The 24343-nt window shown below is 49.0% G+C and overlaps 1 protein-coding gene across 2 annotated transcripts in view; it reads right to left on the reverse strand.

The window, feature by feature from the left end:
• The window catches only part of IMPACT (impact RWD domain protein), a 267241-nt gene that overhangs the window by 178428 nt on the left and 64470 nt on the right, over positions 1-24343 (reverse strand). For both annotated transcript variants that reach the window (XM_078687411.1, XM_078687410.1), the window contains one exon: positions 422-474. In XM_078687411.1, coding sequence (XP_078543537.1) covers positions 422-474 — 53 coding nt within the window. The remainder of the gene's footprint in view (positions 1-421; positions 475-24343) is intronic.

Here is a 24343-nt window from a genome sequence, read left to right on the forward strand (position 1 = left end):
TTGCGTTTTGAGGTTTAGGTATGTTACAAAGAGCATTCGTTTATTCTTCCTTTTTTTTGTCCCACCTTTGTTTGCTTGGTGCATGAACATGTAAGATTCAAAAACATGTTTTTTTTCACATTTGGTCTAATTATTTTGTGAATGTAAATAACAATTAAAGCATACTTGCAAACTGTAACCACATACCTGCCTTTATCAATGTTTCACTACAAAATTATGCAATTGTATTCATTTAACAAAGTGAACAGCTCTCATACAATGGTTAATTTGTAGAGGGCCACTGGAAAGTCCAAAAGGTTGCCCATGTCCCCCACAGAAATTTTGTGTCCCCTACGCCCCTGCAAGAATGACATTAACAGAAAAGTCTACAAGCGATTTACGATACTCAGACCGTTATCATCTGTAAAAAGGCATTTCTTACTTTAGTTGATAAATCGGTGGTGCCTCCGCTGGGTACTCGGTAGGGAGTATTACCTGTAAAAAACATGAAACATGTTAAAAAAGTTTTTAAAATGGTATAAAATACAGAGAATTTTAGGACGGTTCTATAATGGATACTTTTGCTCATTCCCTCTACCGAACTGCCTATGAGGCCTGATCTGAATTCAGGAGTTGATGCATCAATAAAGAAGCACTTAAAAACACAGAAATGGCTTAATTTAATGAACTGAGTGAATACCAACCATTTGTAAATATCATAGCGCATATATGTGTGTCTAAAAGCAATCTGTTCACTGAAATAGGAATGCTTTTAGGGTTAACAGGTCTAATAATGTTTTTGCAGTACTACACATTATTGTGCATGGCAACAGTATAGGGCTAGATGTAGGTAATTGCGATTTACCTACTCTTAAATACCGAATTTTACCGATTCGGTATTTAAGAGTAGGTAAATAGGAAGGAGGCAGATGTAGGTAATTTTAAATTCAGAATGACCGAATCTGTAACATTCGGTATTTACCGATTCTGTAAATACAGAATCGGTATTTCCCATTGATTCCCATGGGCTTTGAAGGCCATAGGAATCAATGGGAAATACCGATTCTGTATTTACAGAATCGGTAAATACCGAATCCTGCAAGGATGCAGGGGGTGTCACTTTGACACCATCTAGCACCCCAAATACAGGCTTGTGTGACATGTGGCACAGATACATGCCCTAAGGGCATGCTGTGTGTCACATTGCACAGGTGTGCATGCACAGATGTGCATGCACACCTGAATTCGGTATTTTACCACACAATAGGATTGTATGGTAAAATACCGACTCTTAAGGGCCTTTGGCACTGTAAACTGTGCCACCTACATTTGGAATTACAGAATCGGTATATTTACCAATTCGGTAATTTTACCGATTCAGTAAATATACCGATTCTGTAATTATCAGCCCCCTACATCTGAAAACCCCAATACCGGTCGGAAACGGCCGAAATCGGCCGTTTCCGACCGGTATAAGGGCTCCTACATCTGCCCCATAGTTCTTACATTATTAAGCTGTTGTGCTTTAATATAGAAAAATTGTCTTTAACGACTTATCATAACATTTGAGTTTTAAATATATTTATGGTTTTTGTTCGAGTATACTCAGGAGTAAGTTGACCGGAGCCCAAAGGGAGATCATAGTATGCAATCTAGCAGTGAATGGTTAAAAATGCGATATTTGGCAATGGAAATATTAAACATGAAAAGGCCTAACTTGGGGGGGAAATATGATGAGACTTTCTGTCTGCTAAAGAATGGCTTATAGATTTTCAATTGTGTTTCATTGAGACAAATTTAAGACAAGTGACAAAAAGTAGCACATTTTTCACTCCTTGAGGGCTGGATGTTAAGGGAGAAAAAAAAATCAAATCATATGCATCCCGTGATATGAAGAAATAAGTCTCTGTAGCATTAGAGGTAAGAAGTGTCTAAGAAGGTTATGGCCACAAGATGCTATCCACTATAAATAGCTAATAGAGAGTTTATACTCTTTCCAGAACTAACCATTATCATCATTAGCAGCGATCCGCCAGCCTTCCATTTGGTGCCACAATACCGGTTTTCAAAATCAATTAAGATGTAATCTTGATTTAGTTATATTAGGCTTTGAGTGTTTTTTTTATTAATCTAAGGGCAAGCAGCACCTTAAGCGCACAATTAAAAATTTGAAAACGTTTTTACAATTAAATAATATCATTAGTTTTAATATGGATGGACGATAAATAGGAAGAATTTAGGATGTGTTAGAACACGTTTTGATATGGCATTATATTAGCGTCACTATGTGTGGCATGAGACTGTGTAGCATCCAATCAAACAGGTGAGTATATGTGTTTTTTTCATTCCTACCCCACAAAATACACTTACAACAGCGGGTTCTAAGTTTCATAGAATGTAAATAGTCTCTAATTAACTATTGCCTGTAAAACTAAAGATCAGAATACTCTTAGAACGTTTAAATTATTAAATGTGCTAACAAATATGTTTAGTACAGGTAATGTAGAGTTAATATAACATATTTTGGACAATAGCTGTCTGAGACCTTTTGTAATAGAATGTTTCTTGTATTTTCGGTTACTGTTCTTACAGAGCTAAGCAGTTCTCAACTGTGAAACAGGTTGCTGTACATTGTGAGAACTAGAACTAGCAACTTCGTACAAAGAACATCTTTCTGGAATGCCAAAGAGTGATATCACAAATGTTTATATTTCTGAACTGTATGTTTTTACATTGGATTTTATGATGTAAAGGACAACTGGGACAAGAAAATCTCCTGCCTTGTGACAGACGTGTAGCCCTGCCCCGAATACCCCAGCTGCATGGATATCTAGACCCCTTACAATGATTTTTTGTCAAGGGCAAACACGGATACTGCGTGGGCACCATGATCTAGGTCTGTTTCCCAGTAATGTAGTCTGGTTAGACTGAGAGGGGCACACCAAGTGCTACCCTAGTGATGGTACAGGGCTTCTGCCCTTACCTGGATTAAGTGATACGTGCATGGTGGTGGCAGCATACCAACTTTTGTGTTCATTCGCAATTAGTACTTTGAACAGGCATTTTTACAGTGTCACTGGAATGGGGCGTACTAGCCCAGTCATGTAAAGTTCTGTGCCTATGAACTTAACTTACCCTTGGCCTGCATGGACTGAGTGTAGCGCCGGACAGCGAGTGATACTTGCATGTGTACCTGTGAATGGTACTTAACATGGAGACCTGTGGGTTCCATTTTGGAAACCCAGGGCCTGAACAGATTTGTGTAGGTGAGGACTGCAACCACCAGACAGGATATGTGGATTGCTAACGGCAGAGGTGGTAACAACTCACTGAAGGAGAAGGGAGCAGAGCATCCTCTGTTCACATCAAAGATCTCTTTGATTCTAGGAATAGTTACTGGTCAGTGGGGCATTGCAGAAAGATGGTGGCACTGATACTGTTGGCCTGGTGGACCAGGGTATCTTGATAAAGAGAAAGGCTTAGGCCATTGGACCTTTGTGGGTCAGAATTAAGTGGAGGCTGGAAGCCAGGTGTGATACCCGGTTACACCCTTGGCTTCTTTCATCTGTCAATCATATTCGAGCCACATCTGCTGTGGCAGACTGTCCCTTTGACAAAGGGCAGTGAATAGGAGAGCACTTGAAAAGGAACATACACCCACAAACTGAAATTCAAAGTCGAAGACACTATATAGCCAGAGTCCCACAATTTGTTCAACAGTCCTGTTAATCAGGATAGAGAAGGTTGTCAAGACTTCAGGCTGATGTAACCAGGACTGGGAATCACGGTATACCAGTATCCCAGCTGGGGGCGTGGCTAACGTAGCCAAGATGGCGGACGGGCTCCCTTAGAGCTCCAGAGGGCTACCCGTCGCACCGACAATGAAAGCCACCATCCCGCAAAAATAACCCCACCAACTGCAGAGGGAGACTCCCGGGACAGCCTGAGAGATCTCGGAGAGACACGGCGAGTCCGGGGTGTGCCTGCACCGGCTCCTGACGCCCTCGTCGGGTCCTCCCCCAAAATGGCGGCGCCCATGGACTGACGCGGGAGGTCTCGAAAACCCAGAGCGGTACCCACCAATGTCGGACCCGGGAGCGACCAACGCACATCACCGGTAAGCTGAGACACCCGGAGCGGACTCCCGATCACAAGATACAACGGAATCCGATGGTGAGCTGTGAGCCCCGGACTCGAAGCAGACGCACGGCAGTCGGAGCGCCGAGTGCGCTCCCTCTGAGGCGGGAGAGCCCAGACAGGCACCACCCCCTTGACCCACCGCAGTAAATACCCGGGGAAGCCGATGTGGACCCAACCGAAAGAAGCTGGACACCGAGGAGGCTCACTGCGGAGGATCCTGAGTAGACCCCAACCCAAAATGGCGCCGCCGGGGCGATCTGTCTGAGGAGGACTCCGGAGCTCTGGTTCCGATGCTCAGGGGCCGGCGCCGCGGAATACCACCTGGGGACTACGCGCCGGGGAATATCAGGGGGCATTACCACATGCGTTCCAGTGATGAGCTCTGATACCTAACCGATGACCCCCGGTGACTGACCCGAGACCCCCTGGGAAGTGTTGACCCCCGGTGACTGCACGCATCAGGTGACCACAACAGTACAGACGGGAAGAGTCTGTTCCCCCTACCAAAGACGTACCATAGACCCCCAAAAGCGGGGAGCCTGATAGATTCACACCGAAAGGAGGAGATCCCGGAGACCCGGCTCACACAACGTTGCAGAGGACAGGAGCCTGAACCACATCTAACGGTCGGACCGGATCGGCGGGTCGCCAGCGACACCCATGGGGCGATCACAACGGACGGTGCCCGTGACACCGGCGCCGGTTCAGAGAAGATCACCGTCCCCGGGCCCCTCACGTGGATCGAAGACCGGAGGTCCTCCGCAGGAATCGGACATGTCCGCAAAACTAGACAAAGTCCTAGCGGCCATCGAGCACTCCCGGGTCTCCATGGAAACTAAATTTGGGGAACTGGCCTCGGACGTCACCCTGCTACGCGACGATCACAGGAAGCTGGCGGATAAGGTGAAGCAAGAGAGCCACACGATCCAAGTACTGAAACCCCAAGTCCAACTCAATCAGAAAGCCATCAAGGACCTGCAAGAGAAGGTCGCTTTTCTCGAACGCAAGACGGACGACTTAGAAGGACGCTCTAGACGGAGTAACATACGTCTGATCAATCTGCCGGAGGGAGTGGAGAAGGAAGACCCTATCCGATTCACAGAGACCTGGATTAAAACGTTCACCCGGACTCAAGATCTAACGCCGTTCTTTTCAGTAGAAAGGGCACACAGGGTCCCGACTGGCCGCCTTCGTACTGGCTTCCCACCCAGACCATTCATTCTGAAGCTCCTCCACTATCAGGACAGAGACACGATTCTACGGGCGGCCAGACAAGCGCAAGTCCTTAGAGTGGAAGACAAGAATGTGATGGTGTTCCCGGACTATTCACAAGCAGTGCAACGCCAACGCGCTACATTCCTGGCAGTAAAGCAAGCCCTGCGACAACATAAGATTCAATATGCCCTCCTTTTCCCGGCCCGCCTCAAAATCATCTATGAAGATACAACACACTTCTTCACAGATCCCGAGGAGGCAAGACACTGGTTGGATCACCGCAGTCAACCCCGATCAGACCGTGAGGACACGCCGTCAAGCTCTGAGTCCACCAAACGACGACGACTATGCGCCAGGAAGGTCACTCTCACGCAGATGAATCGACCACCGTCGCCCAAAACCAAGCGGGTCCCAGGCCTGGAGCAAATCATAGCAGACCGACGGAAAGCCATCCAAGCAGCGACGGAGGTCAACCAACGGGACGGCGGGCAGGAGATGGACCGAGGTCCTCACATCTTCACGTCCGATGACGAGGGCCAGAGCGACATCCGCACCTCCAGAGATGGTTCAGCCTCCCCACCGCTGGTGACCCCGCAAACGGCGGATACACTCATCTGATGGCAACTACTGCAACTGGTGGTAAGAATGACCTGTTGGAGCAACCTACCGACGGGGGACGTCGGGAAAGCACCCCTTAGGTACGGGTGGTGGCATACACACACGCAGAGACACAATGCGGCAGGTGGCCTCGACCCGAGATCAGGGTCCCACCGCTTCAGCACCCCCCCACACCAAACGAACTAGAGACAGTACGAGAGGTACAGTTTGGGCTCACCATGCTTTGCAGCGAGCCCCTTCAGTTGGGACTGTTTCCCATATGTTGTTTCCAGGTTACGTCCTTTCCCTTTTGACCCTGATACCTGCACGGGAGGTGGTACTTTGGTCACGGCGCTATCGCATACAGAGGGAGGTCACGCGAGCGAGATTGACGCTGAGTATAACTGTGAGGGGGAGAGTACATCGACTAACACGATAGACATCCTTACATGACTAAACCCCCTAACTCTGACTTTACCTTCATCACACTAAACGTCAGGGGGCTACACACAGCAAGCAAACGATACGCAGTCTATGCATACCTAAAGAGACAACAGGCTCATATAGCCCTCCTCCAAGAGACTCACTTGACGACAACTGAAACCAGCAAGCTGCAGGGGAAATGGAGGGGCACGATCTGTGCCACAGGGTACTCCGCATTTGCCAGGGGCACACTTATATGGGTCAGACCGGGAGTCCCCTTCCGGGAACAATCCAGGGTGGTGGACAAGGAGGGACGTTATGTATTACAGGAAGGACAACTAGATGGACAATCTATCCTGATAGGTAGTATATATGCCCCTAATGTGGAACAAAACGCCTTCTGGCCTCGGCTCACGAATACACTGGCACATTACACTCACACCCCATGGCTACTAGGGGGGGATTATAACAGTGTCCTAGACACGGCCCTCGACCGGTCCCACCCCCCGCCACCACGGTCACCAATCCACAGACAGACGGAAATATTCAAGGAGTGGGTACGACACTGGACACTGACGGACACATGGAGATCACTGAACCCCACAACGAAACTGTATTCGTTTCACTCCGTTCCACACGATCTTCGGGTGCGACTTGACCGATTTCTCTGCTCCCCTACTATACACGCCAAAGTCAGACACACAGATTACCTAGGCAGAGTGCTATCAGATCATGACGCCCATGTCCTGACCCTCCGATGGAAACCACCCCACCCCCCAGTACCGACCTGGAAGCTCCCTCGAGAGTGCCTCACTGGCCCGGCATTCACACATGACCACGGGGAACACCTGCAGGAACACTTCAGACTCAATGCGGGCTCGGCGTCCTCTAGTCTAGTGGAGTGGGACGCGCACAAAGTAGTGGCGAGGGGGCACTGCATTCAACAAGTGGTAGGAGTTCGAAAGATACTAGAAGGCGCACTACATACCACAGAACAGGAACTAGCGGCCATGTCGCAAGCAGATGACCGCGGCGAGGTGACCCAGTTGCAAATAGCAGCAGCTAAGACGAAATATGCCGAGACATTACGGGACCTACGAAAATATAATTTCAGGAAATATGCCGGCAGGGTGCACCGGGAGGGCAACAGGGGCGGCACGTTGTTAGCATGGTTGGCTCGACAAGACCCCGATCTGAAACCCATCACGGAAATCACTGACCACAATGATCACCTCCAAACTTCCCAGGTAGCGATTATGCAGGTTTTCTACACATATTATTCGCACATATACCAAACCTCCAGCCAAGTCGACGCCCTAGAGGTGTCCAACTTCCTACTCCCTCTACCAATCCCCCAGATCCTGCCAGCACTCCGCAAGGATCTAGACAAAAAACTAACGCAGACAGAGATTAAGGCAGCGATAGGGATGCTTGCCAGAAACAAGGCCCCAGGAATGGACGGCTTCCCCCTCGAGTACTACCAGACGTTTATGACACACCTTGCCCCGCGGAGAGACTATGCTCGACGACGCTTCCAAGACGGGAATCCTCCCAAGCTCCCTCAGAGAATCCTTAATAGTGTCGTTCTTAAAACCACACAGGGACCCCCCGACTCCCATCATCCTACAGACCGATCACTTTACTCAACTCGGACTGTAAAATCATGGGGAAACTGTTAGCGACCAGGTATGCCCAAGTCGTGCCCCAACTGGTACACCCCGACCAAAACGGATTCGTACCAAACCGCAACACGTCTCAAAATCTCCGTAGACTCTTCCACGTCCAGGACATGACCCGAACCCAGTTCCCAAATGCAGCTTGCCTCATACTAGATCTCGAGAAGGCATTTGACACCCTCCTATGGCCATATTTGTTCGCAGTCATCACCAAGAACAACTTTGGCTCCCGCCTCATTACTTACACTAAACTCTTGTACACCCAACTCAGGTCCAGGGTCCGGATAGGCACCTATATCTCCCCGGAATTCACCGTAAGCAGAGGGACCAGACAGGGGTGCCCGTTGTCGCCCCTCTTGTTTGCCCTAGCGGTGGAACCTTTGGCGATACGCCTGAGACGTGAAGGGGAAGACTGGGGTATCCCCCTGGCGCATATGCGGCACTGCGTATCACTGTACGCAGATGATCTCCTGATCTACGTTAGAGATGCCACGAGCGACCTGACGAGCATCTGGAGAACGTTAGAGGAGTTTGCGACAGTATCAGGCCTAAGAGTCAACTGGGGGAAATCGTCCATATACCCGCTAAGCCCCCATATGGCCCCATTCGAGATTTGAATGGGCGCTCAATCACTCGCCTGGAACGCCGACGCCTCCCGATACCTGGGAATACGACTGTACCACACCCCGGAAGACCTATACACAGGGAATCACCGTAGGACACTGGCCGGTCTTAGATCAGCGGTCACCTTCTGGAAGACACTCCCACTGGCGCCCATAGGCCGAGTGGCACTGGCAAAAATGATCATGCTCCCCCGCCTGCTATACAGCTTCGCGAATCTCCCAGTGATTCCACCTCGATCATTCTTCGGAGAACTGAACACTCTTCTGATAGACCTGATATGGGGAGGGGGCCGGAAACGAGTGGCGCTCACCACGCTCTACCTTCCCACCATGGAGGGGGGACTGGGAGCACCAGCCTTTGAGGCATACTTTCTAGCGGCCCAACTCCAGTGGCTGTCCTACTGGACGGCGGGGCGCCACACAGGAGAGACCAACACAACTACCGGCCCTCTCTCGCAGGCCGCGATCGTCAGACTCCTGTTACCGGGCACTAAACTCCTGCGGACTCGTCCCCTACAGGTGTCCGTCGCCCGAACGTGCATGATGCGGATACACCGCATGTCTAAAGTACAACTAACGTACTCGCCTTTGCTGCCACTGGTGGGTTTCCCCCGCAGAGAATCGTATTACTCCCCGGGCATACTCCGAGTCTGGACGGATCTGGGGGTCACAGAGATCGGACCTTTGTTCGGCGACGGACAGTTGCTGACGTTTGAGCAACTGATGGACCGTTACGACATACCCCCTGGACAGTTTTTGCTACACAAGCAATTACTGGACAGCAGCGGGACACACTGGAACCTTGGGGCCGGAGAACCGGCGACGCATCCGGTGATTCATTCGATTCTACACATGGGTGTGGGGAGGCACTTAGTAACTTGGCTCTACAGGGCGGTGCGCTCGTTAATCCTCCCGTCCCTCCAGTCTCTACGTCAGAAGTGGGAGACGGAACTAGGCAGAGTGGTCCATGACGGGGAATGGAAGTCGGCCCTGGAATACCCCAAAAAAGTCTCCAGGAACGCAAGGTTCCGCAATATACAGTTCAACGTCCTCCACAGGGCCTATCTCACACCGAGCCGCCTTCAACGATTCTTCCCGGACACTCACTTTGAATGTCCCCGATGCCGCACCCCAGGCGCAGATTTCAAGCACATGTTTTGGGATTGTCCCGCTCTCCGCCAGTATTGGGACACAATCCACCAAGCCCTAGAAGAGACCACAACCATTACCGTCATGAACACGTGGGAGGCATGCGCACTCGGAATTTTCCGTAAACGGAAAACTGAGAAAACAAAATACCGATTCCTATCACTAGCAATCCTCTTAGCAAAACGCAGTATCGCCATGCACTGGAGAGCCCCCGCGGGGCCACCGGAGGCAGCGTGGATAGGTGCGGTACTTAAATGGGGTAAGGCGGAAGAGGAGATACTTCGGGAAGAGGAGGTGCGGGGACATCGTAAAACTCCCATATCCCAGGAGTGGGCCCAACTACTATACACCTTCACACAGACGACATGCCCGCAGGAGTCCCCTACTGCCACTCAATCCCAGCCACGACTGACGACGCCGGCCCCCTTGCCTCCATAAACACATCATGGACTCTACACGCCAACAGGAGGTGACTGCGAGCATTGGCCCCCCGAAATCCAGCCGCGAACCTCTGACGCTCGCCAAAGACCTATTCCTAACGACTTACAAATACACATACTGTACTTCCACGCAGTGACCTAAAAAAAACCCACCTCTCGCCCCCTCCTCACTCTCGCCCCATCCCCGAGTTTACTAGTTCACTCCCATAGTTACTGGGTAAGTAGGCAAGCTTGAACTAGTCAGAATGCTGCTCGTACACGTTACTAACCAATTGATTGCACACATAGAGTCAACACGGGGCCACGAGATATCACGTATCACCCACATGCTTCAGATGCCCATGGCGCCACTCTCACAGTACCTGACACGACATGAGCTCGCCCCCCTACGGGTGCAGCAGATAGTCTAACATGTACAGAACGATCCCACTTATGGAGAACACTGACGTTGGGCTGGGAATCCACGAGATACGTGCCACCAAAGCACACAGAAAGGACAAAAGGATGACAACGACCCTGCACTGTGAAATGCCTAACAAGATCCGTAGCTCTATTGTAGTTATGTCCTTCCAATCTTTGTAATGATCGTTTAGCATTGAATGTACACCGTCGTATTATCCATGTAAAAGCAACCTAAAACCCAATAAACAAATTTAAACAAAAAAAAAATACCATTACCTTGGAATCCAAGAACAGTTGACTTATGCCTGGAACACCAGCCTTCTGCCTATCTGCCTAGACCTTTGTGTGCCCGGTGAGGAGGAGGAATAGTCAAGAGGGAACAAGGCACAGCAGGGATTCTGCAGACTGCATCCCGGTGAGCGGAGTGTGAGCTGCCCTATCTAGTCAGTACTGGTGTTCCATAAGAGCATTCTGCTCTCTGATTGAAGTCAGAAACCTCGGACGGGGCTTCTGTAAAGTTTCAGGCCTTCGCCCGGTGTCACTTATCTCACTCGGGCTGTCGCACAGGTCTGTAACTTGCCACCCCATAAATCAGGAAGGGGGCCACCGAGAGACTGTTGGGACCCTTGCCCATTGCCACGGAGACTATTGGAACTGCCACCCATTGCAACTAAGACTGTTGGGTCTGTCGTCTGTGTCTATGACCCCCCATGCTAAGAAGGGGGCACTAAGTCTGTTGGGGCAGCCACCCAGAAGATCAGACCGTGTTTGGACAGTCACGTGCCCATGCCCCCTGGATGCCAGGAGTAGGCCAATAGGACCATTGGGTCCGTCAATGTGTCAGAGGAGTCACTGCAACCAGCAGAGAGAAAAAAGAGCAAGATCAAAAGCCACTATGCAGCATAATTCACTGCTTCGCCCCCTTACAGGAGAGAACAGCAAGGAAGAAGCCACTCCACCCAGAAGCAGTTGGATTCTCTGATCTCCTCAGCACTCGACGCTGTTGACGGCAGAAGGACGCAGTGTGAGAGGTTTCTTATTGGAGCGCGGGGAGTACACCCCCAGCTCTTGGACACTTCTGAAAGCCATAGTTTATGAAGTTGGAGAATGTATCACTCAGGGAGCTTAATCTTCAAGGCCAAAGCCAGACTTTGATGTGCACCTCTAGTGTGTGTTGCACCTGGGGTCACCCGCAGTGTTTACTGTGGATAAGATGGGGGGTGACTCTCACAGGGGTATGGGGGGGGAGACATGGCCCTGTAAAGCGCTAGGCTTGAGAGACAACTGTGTGGTTTATTAAGTGAGTTGTGTTTGTGTGCATAATAAATATATCAGAAGTGCCTAGGCCAGCTCGAATTACATATATGTCTGCATCCTGCCCATCCTGAATGTTTTGAGCCAAGGAGCCTTAACTCTTCCGGGTCCACCGGCAAGAACTTGATTGTCATGTCCCAGGGGGAATATTATAACAGCTTAGCAGGCAAAATTGACTGATCTCAAAGCTAGGCTGGCTGAAGAGATCAAGCATTTCTCGAACACCTCAATCGTTTTCGACTCCCTACTGGGGGTCCTCGGGGGATTCACAGGAAACATTATGATTCACCTTGCTGGTGAAAGCTTGGCAGTATCTAAGAAACAACCCAAAACATTGTCCATTGTGCTTCATATGCACTTATTACTGATTACTGGCAGAGACAATAAATTCAATCCTTACAGTTTTGCTGCAATTTCATCAGGACACAGGGATATGTCTCCACCTCAATTATACTGCCAGGTGGATGCCTACCAGCAGTTCACCAGGAATGGCTTATCCCACATGTAAACTAAGGTTAAACAAGTTTGAAGACTTGTGCAGTCGCGCAGTGTTCACTTGGTGTTATAGTCACACCTACTCTTTCTCATAAAAGACTTTGCCACAATTTGTTCAATTTATACATTGAAACTTTATCTATCAGTATTTCATATTTATAACAATCAAACATATCCAAAAAATAGATTAGTTGAATGAAATCATTTAATTTCTTACATGATTCATAATTCAATTCAATGAAAATAATACATTTGCATATTTTTCAATATAAATTGTACTACATCAATTTATCACACTTGTTCATGATGCCCAATGCATTTCGGTACCAGCCAGGAACCTTCTTCAGGGGCCAGTCTGTGTGAAATGATGTGTCGATCTATAATCTAAATGTTCACAGTCAATGTAGCTGTAGAACTGTTCTAAATGTGCTCGGTACTGACTTTCTTGAACTGTTTATCGAAGAGACTCCGATAATGGGGTTCCGTTACGCCGCGAACAGTAATCCAAGTGCGCAAGAATAGTTTCCCACATGTAGCCATAAGGCAGCAGGAAACCCCTGCACCGCCAGGACCGGGCGTCAACTCCACGCTCCTCTCATCATGGTTTTGTTACCCTCTTATGCTCCTTATCTAATGAATTACATTGAAAATAGTCCCAGATATACTGGAGAATTCTTCATCATCTATTTAACATACATGTCTTCCCTAGAACACATGCACGTTGTTAACAAGTTCTATAATCTCTTCTGCTAGGCCCACTTCTTGTGATGCGGCTATCTTGTGTCGCTTCCTAAACAGGCAATGGGCAGAGACACTGAGCGATGATTTTGAAAGAAAGACGATGCTTTTATAAGCAACATAGCTCCCACTCAGTACTTCGTCATCAAATTGCACTTTTGTAATTTTAGTGAAATTTGGCCTACTACTACTACCTTTTGGTTGGAGTGTCGAAGATAAAAGTCAACTTGCTTTAATTCAAATGGCTTTTCACAACTTGAAACAATTATTTTTGGACGCATCAACAATAATGGAAAGAAACGTGTTTTTCACATAAAAAAGTTCAACATTACTGACTATTAGGCATCTCAAAGCCTTGTCCCACTATTATTTTCTTGAAGGTTTAAGCAATATAAACATAAACAAGTATTGGCAATGCCCAAAGGTCTAGGTCTGCCTTGAATGTGCTGCTCCCTACACTCACATGGGCACACCGCTCAGCTGCAATTACAGGGGCATACACCTACCACTGCGTCTTATGATGTTAAGGCATAATCTTCATTAGAAGTGGCTTTGAGGATGTTGAGTACATCAGTGAGATCTTGGAGGGATGGGACTTTGAAGACTGACCATTGCGGGATTCTATGGGAAAGGGAGGGTGTAGAAGATGAAGCAGACTTGGTATCGTCTATGTGCTATTGGATCTTGTATATCTGTTCTCTGAAGAATAAATGGATGGCACTGCACTTTTCTGAGGAGTGAGGAATAGCTGGGTCTAATGCAGTGCTTTTTGTAGCTTCATTGTTGATGTTGATCTAGTACTTTGCTTTGATTGATCTGTTTGCGAAGGAATCGTTCACTATCAGCAAGTTTTTTTTCAGTACTAAGGTACTAATGGCTTTGGCTTGCACTGAGTTTTGTAACTAGGGTTTGGATTTTCATATAGCTTTCCACAAAACTGTTGAATTTTTTTTAGCAGGGAGCTGACATTGGACATGGAGTTGATAGGATAAGTCATGAGTTCAAGCATTAGGTTGTCCAGAAAAAGTCTTCCTCCATTAAACAGATTTTTCCTACCGCCAGATTACGATGACAGTGGGAACTTGACTGCGTCCCGAGCGGATGCAAAGACCATACGTCGCCAGCAATCTGACGGAGCAGGGTGCCTAAAATGGTGGCAGTGTCTAGCAGGCACCATCCACCAAATTAGGATACATGTAAAAAGCGGACTTTCCATGGCGGCAATGCCGCCATGGAAAGGCATGTGAGTGTTGGTACGGGGCCTGTTGCGGGCCCCCCTTGTATTGGGGGGAGGTGGGGTGCAATTGGAGGGTACCCATGGTACCCCCAACATGTCACTGCACCAAGTGGCAGGCACTGTGTGGTGCCTGCCATGTGGTGCAGTGACATGCACTACGAGCGATTTTGACATCGCAGCGGGTGCTGCTTTTAGCAGCACCCGCCACAATGTTAATCTACAGAATGCGTCCGCCATGGTGGCGGGCGCATCTTGATTTGTGGTACAGGACAGTCGCATGTATGGCAGACGGTCCCGGTTTCCACAGGAATGGTGGACGGACTCCTGTCCGCCATCCTAATCAACCCCTTAGTGCTTTAATCCCATGCAAGGCCAGCCCAGTTCATTGTCCTGAGGAGACCCTCTAATTATTTCGGATTGAATGAGTCGACACATCTCACAGGGGCAATGCATGGTGATAGGGAACAACAGGTACGATTTTCCTGTGCTTTTTTCTGATTTAGCAAGTACTTTTGGGTCCCTTACATGACTTAGTATCTGGCCCTTCAGAAAAAAACAGTAAGCTCAACAGCATTGAAAATGCAATAGGTCTGCCCTTTGATTAAGTTAAAGCCATTTGCTTTGCTAATGGTATTGTATAGTAAAGCAAATGGCTTTAACTTAATGAAAGACAAGACCTATTGCATTTTTAATAATAAAGCAAGACTGTCAAAAGTGTGGATGCAAAACAAACGATCAGGATAGTAGCAAGTTCACTATGCTTCTGAATCGGAGGTATGCAGCATTGGGGGTGTTTTTTGTGAAGGAGTTTGGGGCTGGGCAGAGTTGGTGCAGACTAGAACTTCCCCCCACACCCTTCATCCCCCCCCCATTGACTTTTTGCACAGGCAGATGCTGCCTATGCGTGGAACAAAGTGATTGATCTCAAAGGAAGACCCCAATTATTGTAATCGCGGTCAAGTGGTATGGTTATATTCTCCACCAACAGAGGCAGATGGCTTTTCATTTACATGTGAATACGCTTAGGTTGGGGGTGGTGGGTGGAGGGGAGGAGGGACAGGCAGCACTTCCTCGAAGAGGTCTTGGATTTAAAACACACCGCTAATGAACTTTCTGCAGCATCACTGCAGTCAAGCACACCCCATCCGCGGGTCCAAACTCTATTCCTTACGACAGCCCTTTCCCCACTGCCCCCCGCCTCAGAATATAGTGCATGCATCATTTCAGATAATAAAGCGATGGGAACAGCACGACCTGCAGATCAAAACGTTTCCTGACAGGAGACTCCCCTAAAGGTCAGCTGGGCTGGGTAGAGCCAGTCACATGTAGTGGCTGTTCGGGTAAACAACAAAAACTAACATGTACGCGACATCAGCGAAAGGCGTCAGACTGACTGAAAGCAGGACTGTCTGCCTTTCATGCTCATTTATCAACGACAAAATAATCAACTCCCTCAATGTCCCGGTTAAAATTTTCGAAGCTTTGAAGCAGCCGTCTGTAGGCACCAGTGGCATTTAAAACAAACACAGGGCATAACACGGCCTGTCCATATTGTGGATGCAGGAGGGAACTCATGGAAAGGATCATCGGAACTGGGACTGACTTTGCCCTAGCCCTTCCGGCCTCCGAGATCGACCGCCCTATCAATAAATCTTCACAGTCCTCTTTGCTTCTGAGATAGGCCACGGCATGAGAAGAAAGCCAAGGAGAGAGGCCTGCAAAAAGAAGAACCCTTGTCGGGAAACAGATGGAGAGAGTTAAGAAATATATAACTAAACTAAGCGCGGTGTCCGTGAAGCAGCGCTGCGCTCAGTTTCAAAGTAAAAAAAAACAAGGGGGAGGAGGAGGCAGCCCGAAGAGATGGAACAAAGAGTGAGCATCAGTGAAAGATAAAGTGTGGCGTCCATGAAGTGGGTGCCGCGCTGAGCCAAGAAAATGCTTGTTTAATTAAAACAAGAAGGAGGGGTGTGGTACAGGGAACAGGCGCCCTCGGAAAGCAGCTGCATGCACTAGAGGCTTAGGAGCCGCGTGCAGTGGAATTTATGCTTCAACAGTGAAAAACAGTACCTAGAAACTGTAAGCCTACATCTGTCACCAATACCACGGGACCTTAAAGACGGTTAGCAGGGGCGGGCCGAGAAAGATGAGCAAGTTACAAACAGGCTTTACACTCACATTGGAAAACCTTGCAGCATTGTATAAGCATTCGAACATTCAAATAGTGCACAGCGGTAAAACTCGGATAGTTAAACATCCTTCGAGAAACCGATTATGATGCTAATGTGGAGATCTATCGAGGTTTTCAGGTCCGAGAACGGGAACTTCTTCAGGGTCGATTGAATCATTTTACCTTCCAAGGACAATAAAACAGTTGCTCTTGATTTCTTTAACAGTGCTTCCTGAACACACTAATAACTATTAATATTACCCAGCTCCCGAGGTAAGGACGTGTGCTAGGTTTCAGAGACTTCACAATGACAGCCTTTCAGCACCAAGTGAAGTCGATGGAAAGTGAAAGCAGGCATGGCGAGGAAAACACGTCATGCCTGCAGTAGGAACAAGCTGTCGCCATTGCGAAAAATATAGTGCGTCCCGGCTCATGAAGGAGAGTCTTGCGCCGCAAGAAAAGCATCCAGTCCCAGTGGGCAGGGCTAAAAGCAGACAGAGGGGCAACAAGGAGGGATTAAAAAGCCTCCTTCACAATAGACAGGCTGCGTTTAGCATAAGCTATGACGCAAGTCAATGGAAAGAATCGGCGGGGCTTCAAGTACCCTTCGGATTCCCTATTGATTCCAAGAGGCTCTCGCCAGGCGACAGCAGTACATGTGCACTGCTATCTCCAGGCGAGACCTAAAAAGTAGCTAGAAGGGATGAGGTACATCTTACTGCTAAATACAGTGAAGATGCTGTTCTTTCTGGCACTTTCTTTTTCCTACTCTTTGGGTGAAGATTGCATAGGACTATATAGGAGTTCATAAATATATGCATGAAACAAAAGGTGTGAAACAGATACCATGTACCCATGAAGATCATTGATAAAGAGCTGTTATCAACCTGATATGGTAAATTGGTTGGCACTATAGGCAAGAAACGCCTTTAAAAGTAATAAATTATGTTTACATTGAAATATGTCGATGGCCAACATATATTGAAATGATTTGATATCCAAGACCTTTTGATTTTCCTAAAATTATAAGTATAATATAATTACTTATAGAGGCATTTTAGACATCTCTCTTCATCCAGTGGTCCGTTGCTGTTAAATTCACATTTTGCTTTTACCCACTACAGCACACAGCACTGGGCAATAGATCAGCCTACTTCAGTCAAGGGTTAACTTCACTTGGAGTGACCGTATTTTGCTCTTTTACAATAAGCACATCCGCACACAAGGTAGTTTCCTTCCGTGCCAGTGTTTTTACTTTATAATTACTTTAGTGTTGCCTTTGTGTTTAGAGCCCGAGGTGAAGGCAGGACCTTTTTACAAGATGTGAACACAGGCCACGTTCCACATTTTATCAGTTTCTGTCTCCTGTCAATGTTGTTGTAAATTTCTTTTGAAGTGTCCTTTGTTTGACTGTTAGCATTTCACAGCACAACAGATTGCACCCGTTTGAAACTGTTCTGCATGAAGTTATTCTCTATTTTGCAATGCATGCAGTACAAAAACCAATAGCTTCACCATTATATGTGTGAATTCATAAGCAGACAATTCTTTAGAAGTCGTTTATACTGGGCTCAATCTCACCAATGTTTCTTTAATAAACTTTGTCCTGGAAGAAAGTCTTTTATCACGCTTAATTCGCAGCACTTGTAACACCTTTTTATGAACTTCCTTCTTCCTTTGTTTCTTGCCTTCTTTGTTTATTCTTTCCTTTCTTTTTTTCACTTTCTTTATATCTTTCCTTCCTTTCCTTCTTTGTCTGTTTAGTTTCTTTTGTTTCCTTTTTTCTATTTTTCCTTCCCTTATTCTTTCCGTCTTTATTTCCTTCATTCCTTCTTTCTTTCCTTCCATCCTCTCCTGATTTCTTCCTTCTTACCTGCTTTCTTTCCTTTCATTTTTCGTTCTTTCCTTCTTTCCTTCCCGCCTTCTTTCTTTTCTTTAATTCTTTACTTTCCTTCTTCCTTTTTTCATTTCTTTCCTTATTTCTTCTTTCTTGCTTTCTTCCTGCTTTCTTTGCTTTTGTCCTTTCCTTTCTCTTTACTTCTTTCTTTCCCTTTTCTACCATTTTTCATTCTTTCTTCCTCTCCTTTCATGCTTTTTCTTTTCTAGCTTTCTTTTCTTCCTTCTTTACATCTTTCCTTATATCATTCTCTCTCTCCTTTCTATCTTTCATTCTTTCCTGCTTTCATTCTCTTTCTTTTTTCCTTTTCTTCTTTTTGTTTATTTTTTCAATCCTCCCGTCTTTATTTTCTTATTTCTGTTTTTCTATAATTTCTTTCATTCTTTCTTGATTTCCTTCTTTCTTTCCTTCTTTCTGAAATGCAAGAGGCTGGCAGCCAATAGAGAAACAATTTAGTTTTTTTAATTTCAAATTTGTTTTATTGGAGTTGAGAGCGAAAACAGGCAGCACAGAACAGTAGGTAGGCAGCAGGCATATATGGCGAGCGAGACAGACAGGCACGTCTTCTCGAAAGGTCATCAAGTAAGCAGGAAAAACATGCCGATACAGAGATGCAGTGCCGAAGATGTGGTTAAGGTGTCATGCAATATAGTCAACCGTCCAGAACAAGAAAAAAAAACATACCCCCCTCCCCCATCCCAACACCCCTTCCCGCCCCCCTCCCCGACTAGTATGCCATTTGTCTGGAACCTCCGTAGGAACTTGTGCAGAATTATATGTTTCAGGGCAATTGAGTTTATGGAGGATCATGTGATGGTCCTGTTAGCCGTAGGATGCGAAGATATTTCGGGCATGTGACTTCGTGAAATTCTTTGGATAGAAGAGACAGAAGCGGCTGCCAAATCTTCTGAAATGAGTCCGCGGTGTTTGTAAGCGTGGCGTGAATACGTTCCATGCCTAACGTGAACCACAGTTTATGCAGCCGTCCAGTGTGAGTGGGTGTGGTGGTAGATCCCCAGAGTGATAGGATATGTTGTGATGCCGCCTGCATGGCAATGCCCATCTGTTTACCGCGAGGGGACCTCAAAGGAAATGTAAGCGCATTGGGCAGCCCCAGGATAGTGTATGCGGGGAAGCGTGGGATGTCAGTTTCAAAAGTGGAGTCAATATCATCTAAAACCGCCTTCCAGTATCCCTGAATCACGCGGCAGTCCCACAGGAGATGGGTCAAAGTACCCCTTTCACCGCAGCCCCTCCAACACAGCGCACTTCGAAGAGGATTGCTTTGATTAAGTCTGACCGGGGTAAGGTGCCAGTATATGGCCATTTTCACCGCCGCCTCTCTGGCATTAGTATTACGTGTGGTGTGTGCAGCCCTGTAGTATACAAACCCCCATTCCTTGGGCGACAGTGTCCTGCCGAGTTCCGTTTCCCAGCGTTTCTGTCCCGCCGTCTTCCCCGGGCTAGCCGCGGGTGACAGCAACTTGTAAAGGTCTGAGATAAGGAGTCGCTCCGAGTCTTTTGTTACCAGCCACTTCTCGAATGGCGTCATTTGCCGACCAACCAGAGGGGCGCATTCCGGGCTCGAGAGCCAGTGGCGGAGTTGGAAGTACTGGAACATGTGAGGCTTGGTCACTCCATAGCCTTGTACGATATCGGAGAGGGGGAGAAAGCCCTCCAGGTCAAAGAAATTGCCGGCAGAACGGCATTCCGTACCCCGCCATTGTGGAAAGGCACGGGGGTCAGCACCCGGTGGGAATTCCGGATTGTCTAGGATCGGGGTGAGTGGGGAGGGGAAGGTAGTCAGGCCTCTTCTGACCGCCACTCCGTCCCAAGTCCTCATAATGGCTCGCGTGATGGGGGATCGGAGAAGATATCGTGGTCTGTGTTGGCGAGCAAGGAATGGGATCTTCCATAGCGATGTCCGGGCCATTGCCCTATCCTGAAATAGCCATCTCTTCTCGGATTCCGGCCTGTACCACTCCACCAGGTAGCGGAGTTGTGAGGCTTGAAAATATTGCAAGAGGTTGGGAATTCCGAGACCCCCTTCGTCCACACCCCTGTACGTCACTTGTTTATGCAGCCGTGCGCGTTTCTTTTCCCAAATAAACTGATGGAAAGCAGTTTGCAAGTCGGCCAGTGCGCCAGGCGGCAGCATGGCCGGAAGGGTCTGACATCTTCACTGCCGCTACGCGGCCTAGCAAGGAGTTGTTTCGACCAACGTGCAAAATCAGCTCGGATCTGAGAGGTAAGCGTCTTGTAGTTAAGAGTCATTGTCGAGTCCGTAGAGGAGGTGAGAGTAATCCCCAGGTATGGGAGCTGTGCGGATGTTTGTAAGCCGCAGCCAAAGTCAGGCGCCAGATTGCGAAGGTGGGCATTGCTACCCAGAGGCAGAATCAGGGATTTCCCTCGATTAATTTTGAAGCCGGACACCGCCCCAAAGCTCTACAGTTCCTCCAGGAAAGCAGGTATAGAATGGGATGGTCGGTCGAGAGCAGCGATGATGTCGTCGGCATAAAGCCCCACTACGTGAGGTTCATTGCCGAAAGTGATACCGCAGATGCGAGGGTTGTCTCGGATTTTCTGCGCAAACGGTTCCACATATAAGGCGAACAGGAGGGGTGAAAGAGGGCATCCCTGCCGCGTGCCTCGCTGTATCTCGAAGGGGTCCGATCTAAGGCCTCCCAGTCGGACCCGGGCCCGGGGGCGGTAGTAGCAGCTTGCGATCCAGGCTTGAAAGCGATCGCCTATCTGGTTACGTCGTAGGACCTTCTGCAAGTAAGTCCAGTCGACTCGGTCGAACGCTTTCTCCGCGTCGATAGCCAGCAACGCCGAGTCCGAGTTTTGAAAGTGAGTCCTATCCACGAGATGCAGTAGCCTTTTAGTATTAACGCTGCATTGGCGGTTTGGGACAAAGCCCGATTGATCCGGTTCAAGGATCCCTGGAAGGCAAGGGCCCAGACGGGCCGCTAGTACCCCTGTAAATAGTTTCAGATCTAAATTAAGTAGCGAGATGGGGCGGAACGCAGAGCAATGCGTTGGGTTTTTGCACGGCTTAGGCAGCACCACTATCTCAGCTGCAAGCATATCCGGGGGTATGGAGCTCGGGCCCTCGAACGAGTTAAATAATCTCGTGAGTAACGGAGCCAGTATCCGGCCAAAGAGTTTATAAAAGCCTGAGGAAAAGCCATCAGGTCCTGGCGATTTAAGCGGGCGCAGTCGGGAAATAGCGGCCAGAACCTCGTCCAGGCGGATAGGAGCATCCAAGGCCTCCACGTTCGGTGGAGACAGCGGTGTGATAGCCGCTGACTGCAAGTATGCTTCAATGTCGACAGGCGACACCTTATCCGCGCTGTACAGGGAAGCGTAAAACGAGCGGAAGGCGTCCGCGACCTGTGCCTCTTCGGTAAGGGCCTCACCAGAATCGTCCAGGGGGGTGGTGATTTTCGAGCGGTGAGTTTTGGCCTTTAGGGCGCTGGCTAGAAGGCGCCCGGTGCGGTTGCCCCCCACATAATATGTATGGCGGAGCCGGAGAGCGGCGAATTCCGCTCTGTCAGTGTCGAGGCTGGCCAATTGGGTCCTAGCGGCCTTCAACTGTCGCCAGATTCTCGGAGCGCAGGTGCGGCTGTGGACCCGTTCTAATTCAGCTACCTGTGCCGTAAGGTCCTCCCTCTTTTCCTTGCGGACTTTGGTGTCTGCAGCCGCAATCGCGATCAGTTCCCCTCTAACCACAGCTTTCAGGGCTTCCCAAAGGGCTGTCACTGGAGTTGCGGAGTTATCGTTAGTGGCGAGGTAGTCCGAGATGCACGTGTGGATTTGTTTAGTAACAGCCTGTTTCTGCAGTAGGGTCTCGTTAAGCCGCCACGAACCTGGAGTGCGTGAGATGCGGGGTATGTTGAGCGTCAGTTCTACCGCATCATGGTCAGAGAGGGCCGCTGGGACAATGGAAGCATCAGTGATGCGGGTGAGTAATTCTGAGGAACCTAAGAAGTGATCTAAACGCGCGTATGTGTGGTGCACATGTGAATAGAAAGTGAAGTGCGCTGCGTCGGGGTTACCGCCCTCCAGAGATCCCCCCTCTCCCGCAGCCACGACCCGCCCGCTTCAGATAGTGCTCCCGCCTCCCCATATCGGTGCCCAGATCTGTCTTTGTTCGTGTCCATGACCAAGTTGAGGTCCCCCCCAATAAGCAGCTGTGAGTAAGGGGGTTGTAATGCTTCGGAGAGTGCGTTTTTTAAAAAGGGTTCCTGGCCTGTGTTGGGAGCATAAATGGAGCCTATCGTCAGTGTTCCATTCCCTAAGAGGAAGGTAAAGGCTAGGAGGCGTCCTTTAATTTCTCCCACCTTGATCCCCACCCGGCCCCGGAAACGCCGGGACACGAGAATGGCAACCCCTGCTTTTTTGGTTGGAAGGGAAGAAAAGAATTGCTGAGGGAAGGCCCGAGAGCGCATCCTGTGCCAGTCTTTAGTCAAGGGATGGGTCTCCTGCAATAAGCAGACATCTGCCCCTGAATGCTCCAGGTAGGAAATGACAGCCCTCCTTTTAATCGGATTGTTGAGGCCTTTAACATTGAGAAACAACACCTTAAGTGTATCATCCATCATGGAGTAAAGTGGGTGTGACTGAGCGTGGCGACACAATCTGTTGTCGCGAGCAACAAGTTATAGCACCTGAGATCTGTTGATGTCCCGCGGCATACTGGTCCCCTCCCGTACTCCCACCCTCGTTCCCCACACGACACTGCCCCCCACCCCGGTCCCTGACAACTCCCAAACATCCCCACCCCAGTCCCACCCTAACCCCAACTTGAGGTCCCCAAACAAAGGTCATAGTCCCAGGCCTATCCAGAGTCAATTCAGGCCTGTAGGTTTAAAAGGTAAAGGAGACTGTGGCAGTGGCGACCCATGTGGCCCCCGCCCCTCTTTCCCCCCCCCACAATGAAAACATGCAGTAAGAGTGGTCCCCCGGCTGGAGCAAGTTCATAGCGGTGTCCTTAACTACTGCTTCGATGGCTGCGGTGTGTTCTTTGGCGATCGTCCCCGGGTCCGGGCGGAGGCGAGTTTTAGGCGTGCGACGTCTCCGTACCTGTTGCCAACCGTCTCTGGAGGGCTGCGTCCAGTTAACTTGGGAGGATCCTGGGGAAGGGGACCCCTCTGATGTGTCTTCTGGCAGCTCAAGGCCCAGTAGGGTGCAGGTGTCCTGAAGCGAACGGAGCTGATGCAGGGTTCCCTCCCATTTGAAGATCAGACGGAACGGGTGGCCCCAGGAGTAGGGCACCCCTTTTTCCCTCAAAAACGTGGTGACCTCCCTGAAGTCCTTGCGCTTCTGAAGTGTTATGGCTGAGAGGTCCTGATAAAGTTCAACAGGGCAGTCTCGGAAGCGAAGGGGTTGCGCTCTACGTGCTTCCCGCAGTATTCTTTCTTTCAGGGGAAAGTCTGGGAGGAACGCCAAGATGTCCGGGGGGGGGAGGGGCCGGGGCACGGCGGGGCAGTCCCACTCGGTGCGCCCGGTCTATGCGGATAGGAAAGTCAGCTGGCTCCTTGAGGATCTCGCGGAAAAGGTCCTGGAGATACATCGTGACGCTATTCCCTTCTGCCTTCGATGGCACTCCCCGAATCCGTATGTTGTTCCGCCGAGAGCGGTTTTCGAGGTCCTCCGTGTGAGCTTGGAGGTCTACCTGCTGTTCCTGAAGGCGGAGGACCTCTTGTTGAAGGTGCTCCATCTCGTCACAGCGCGCATGGTTGGAGTCCTCCACCGCCACCACTCTTTCCCCCAATCCATCGAGGTCCCGGCGCAGTTCCCTCTGTTCACTCACCAGTTCCTGTTTTAAAGACTGAAAGTCGTCACGCAG

This window comes from Lissotriton helveticus, chromosome 4_1, assembly GCF_964261635.1.
Source record: "Lissotriton helveticus chromosome 4_1, aLisHel1.1, whole genome shotgun sequence".
Lineage (NCBI taxonomy): Eukaryota > Metazoa > Chordata > Amphibia > Caudata > Salamandridae > Lissotriton > Lissotriton helveticus.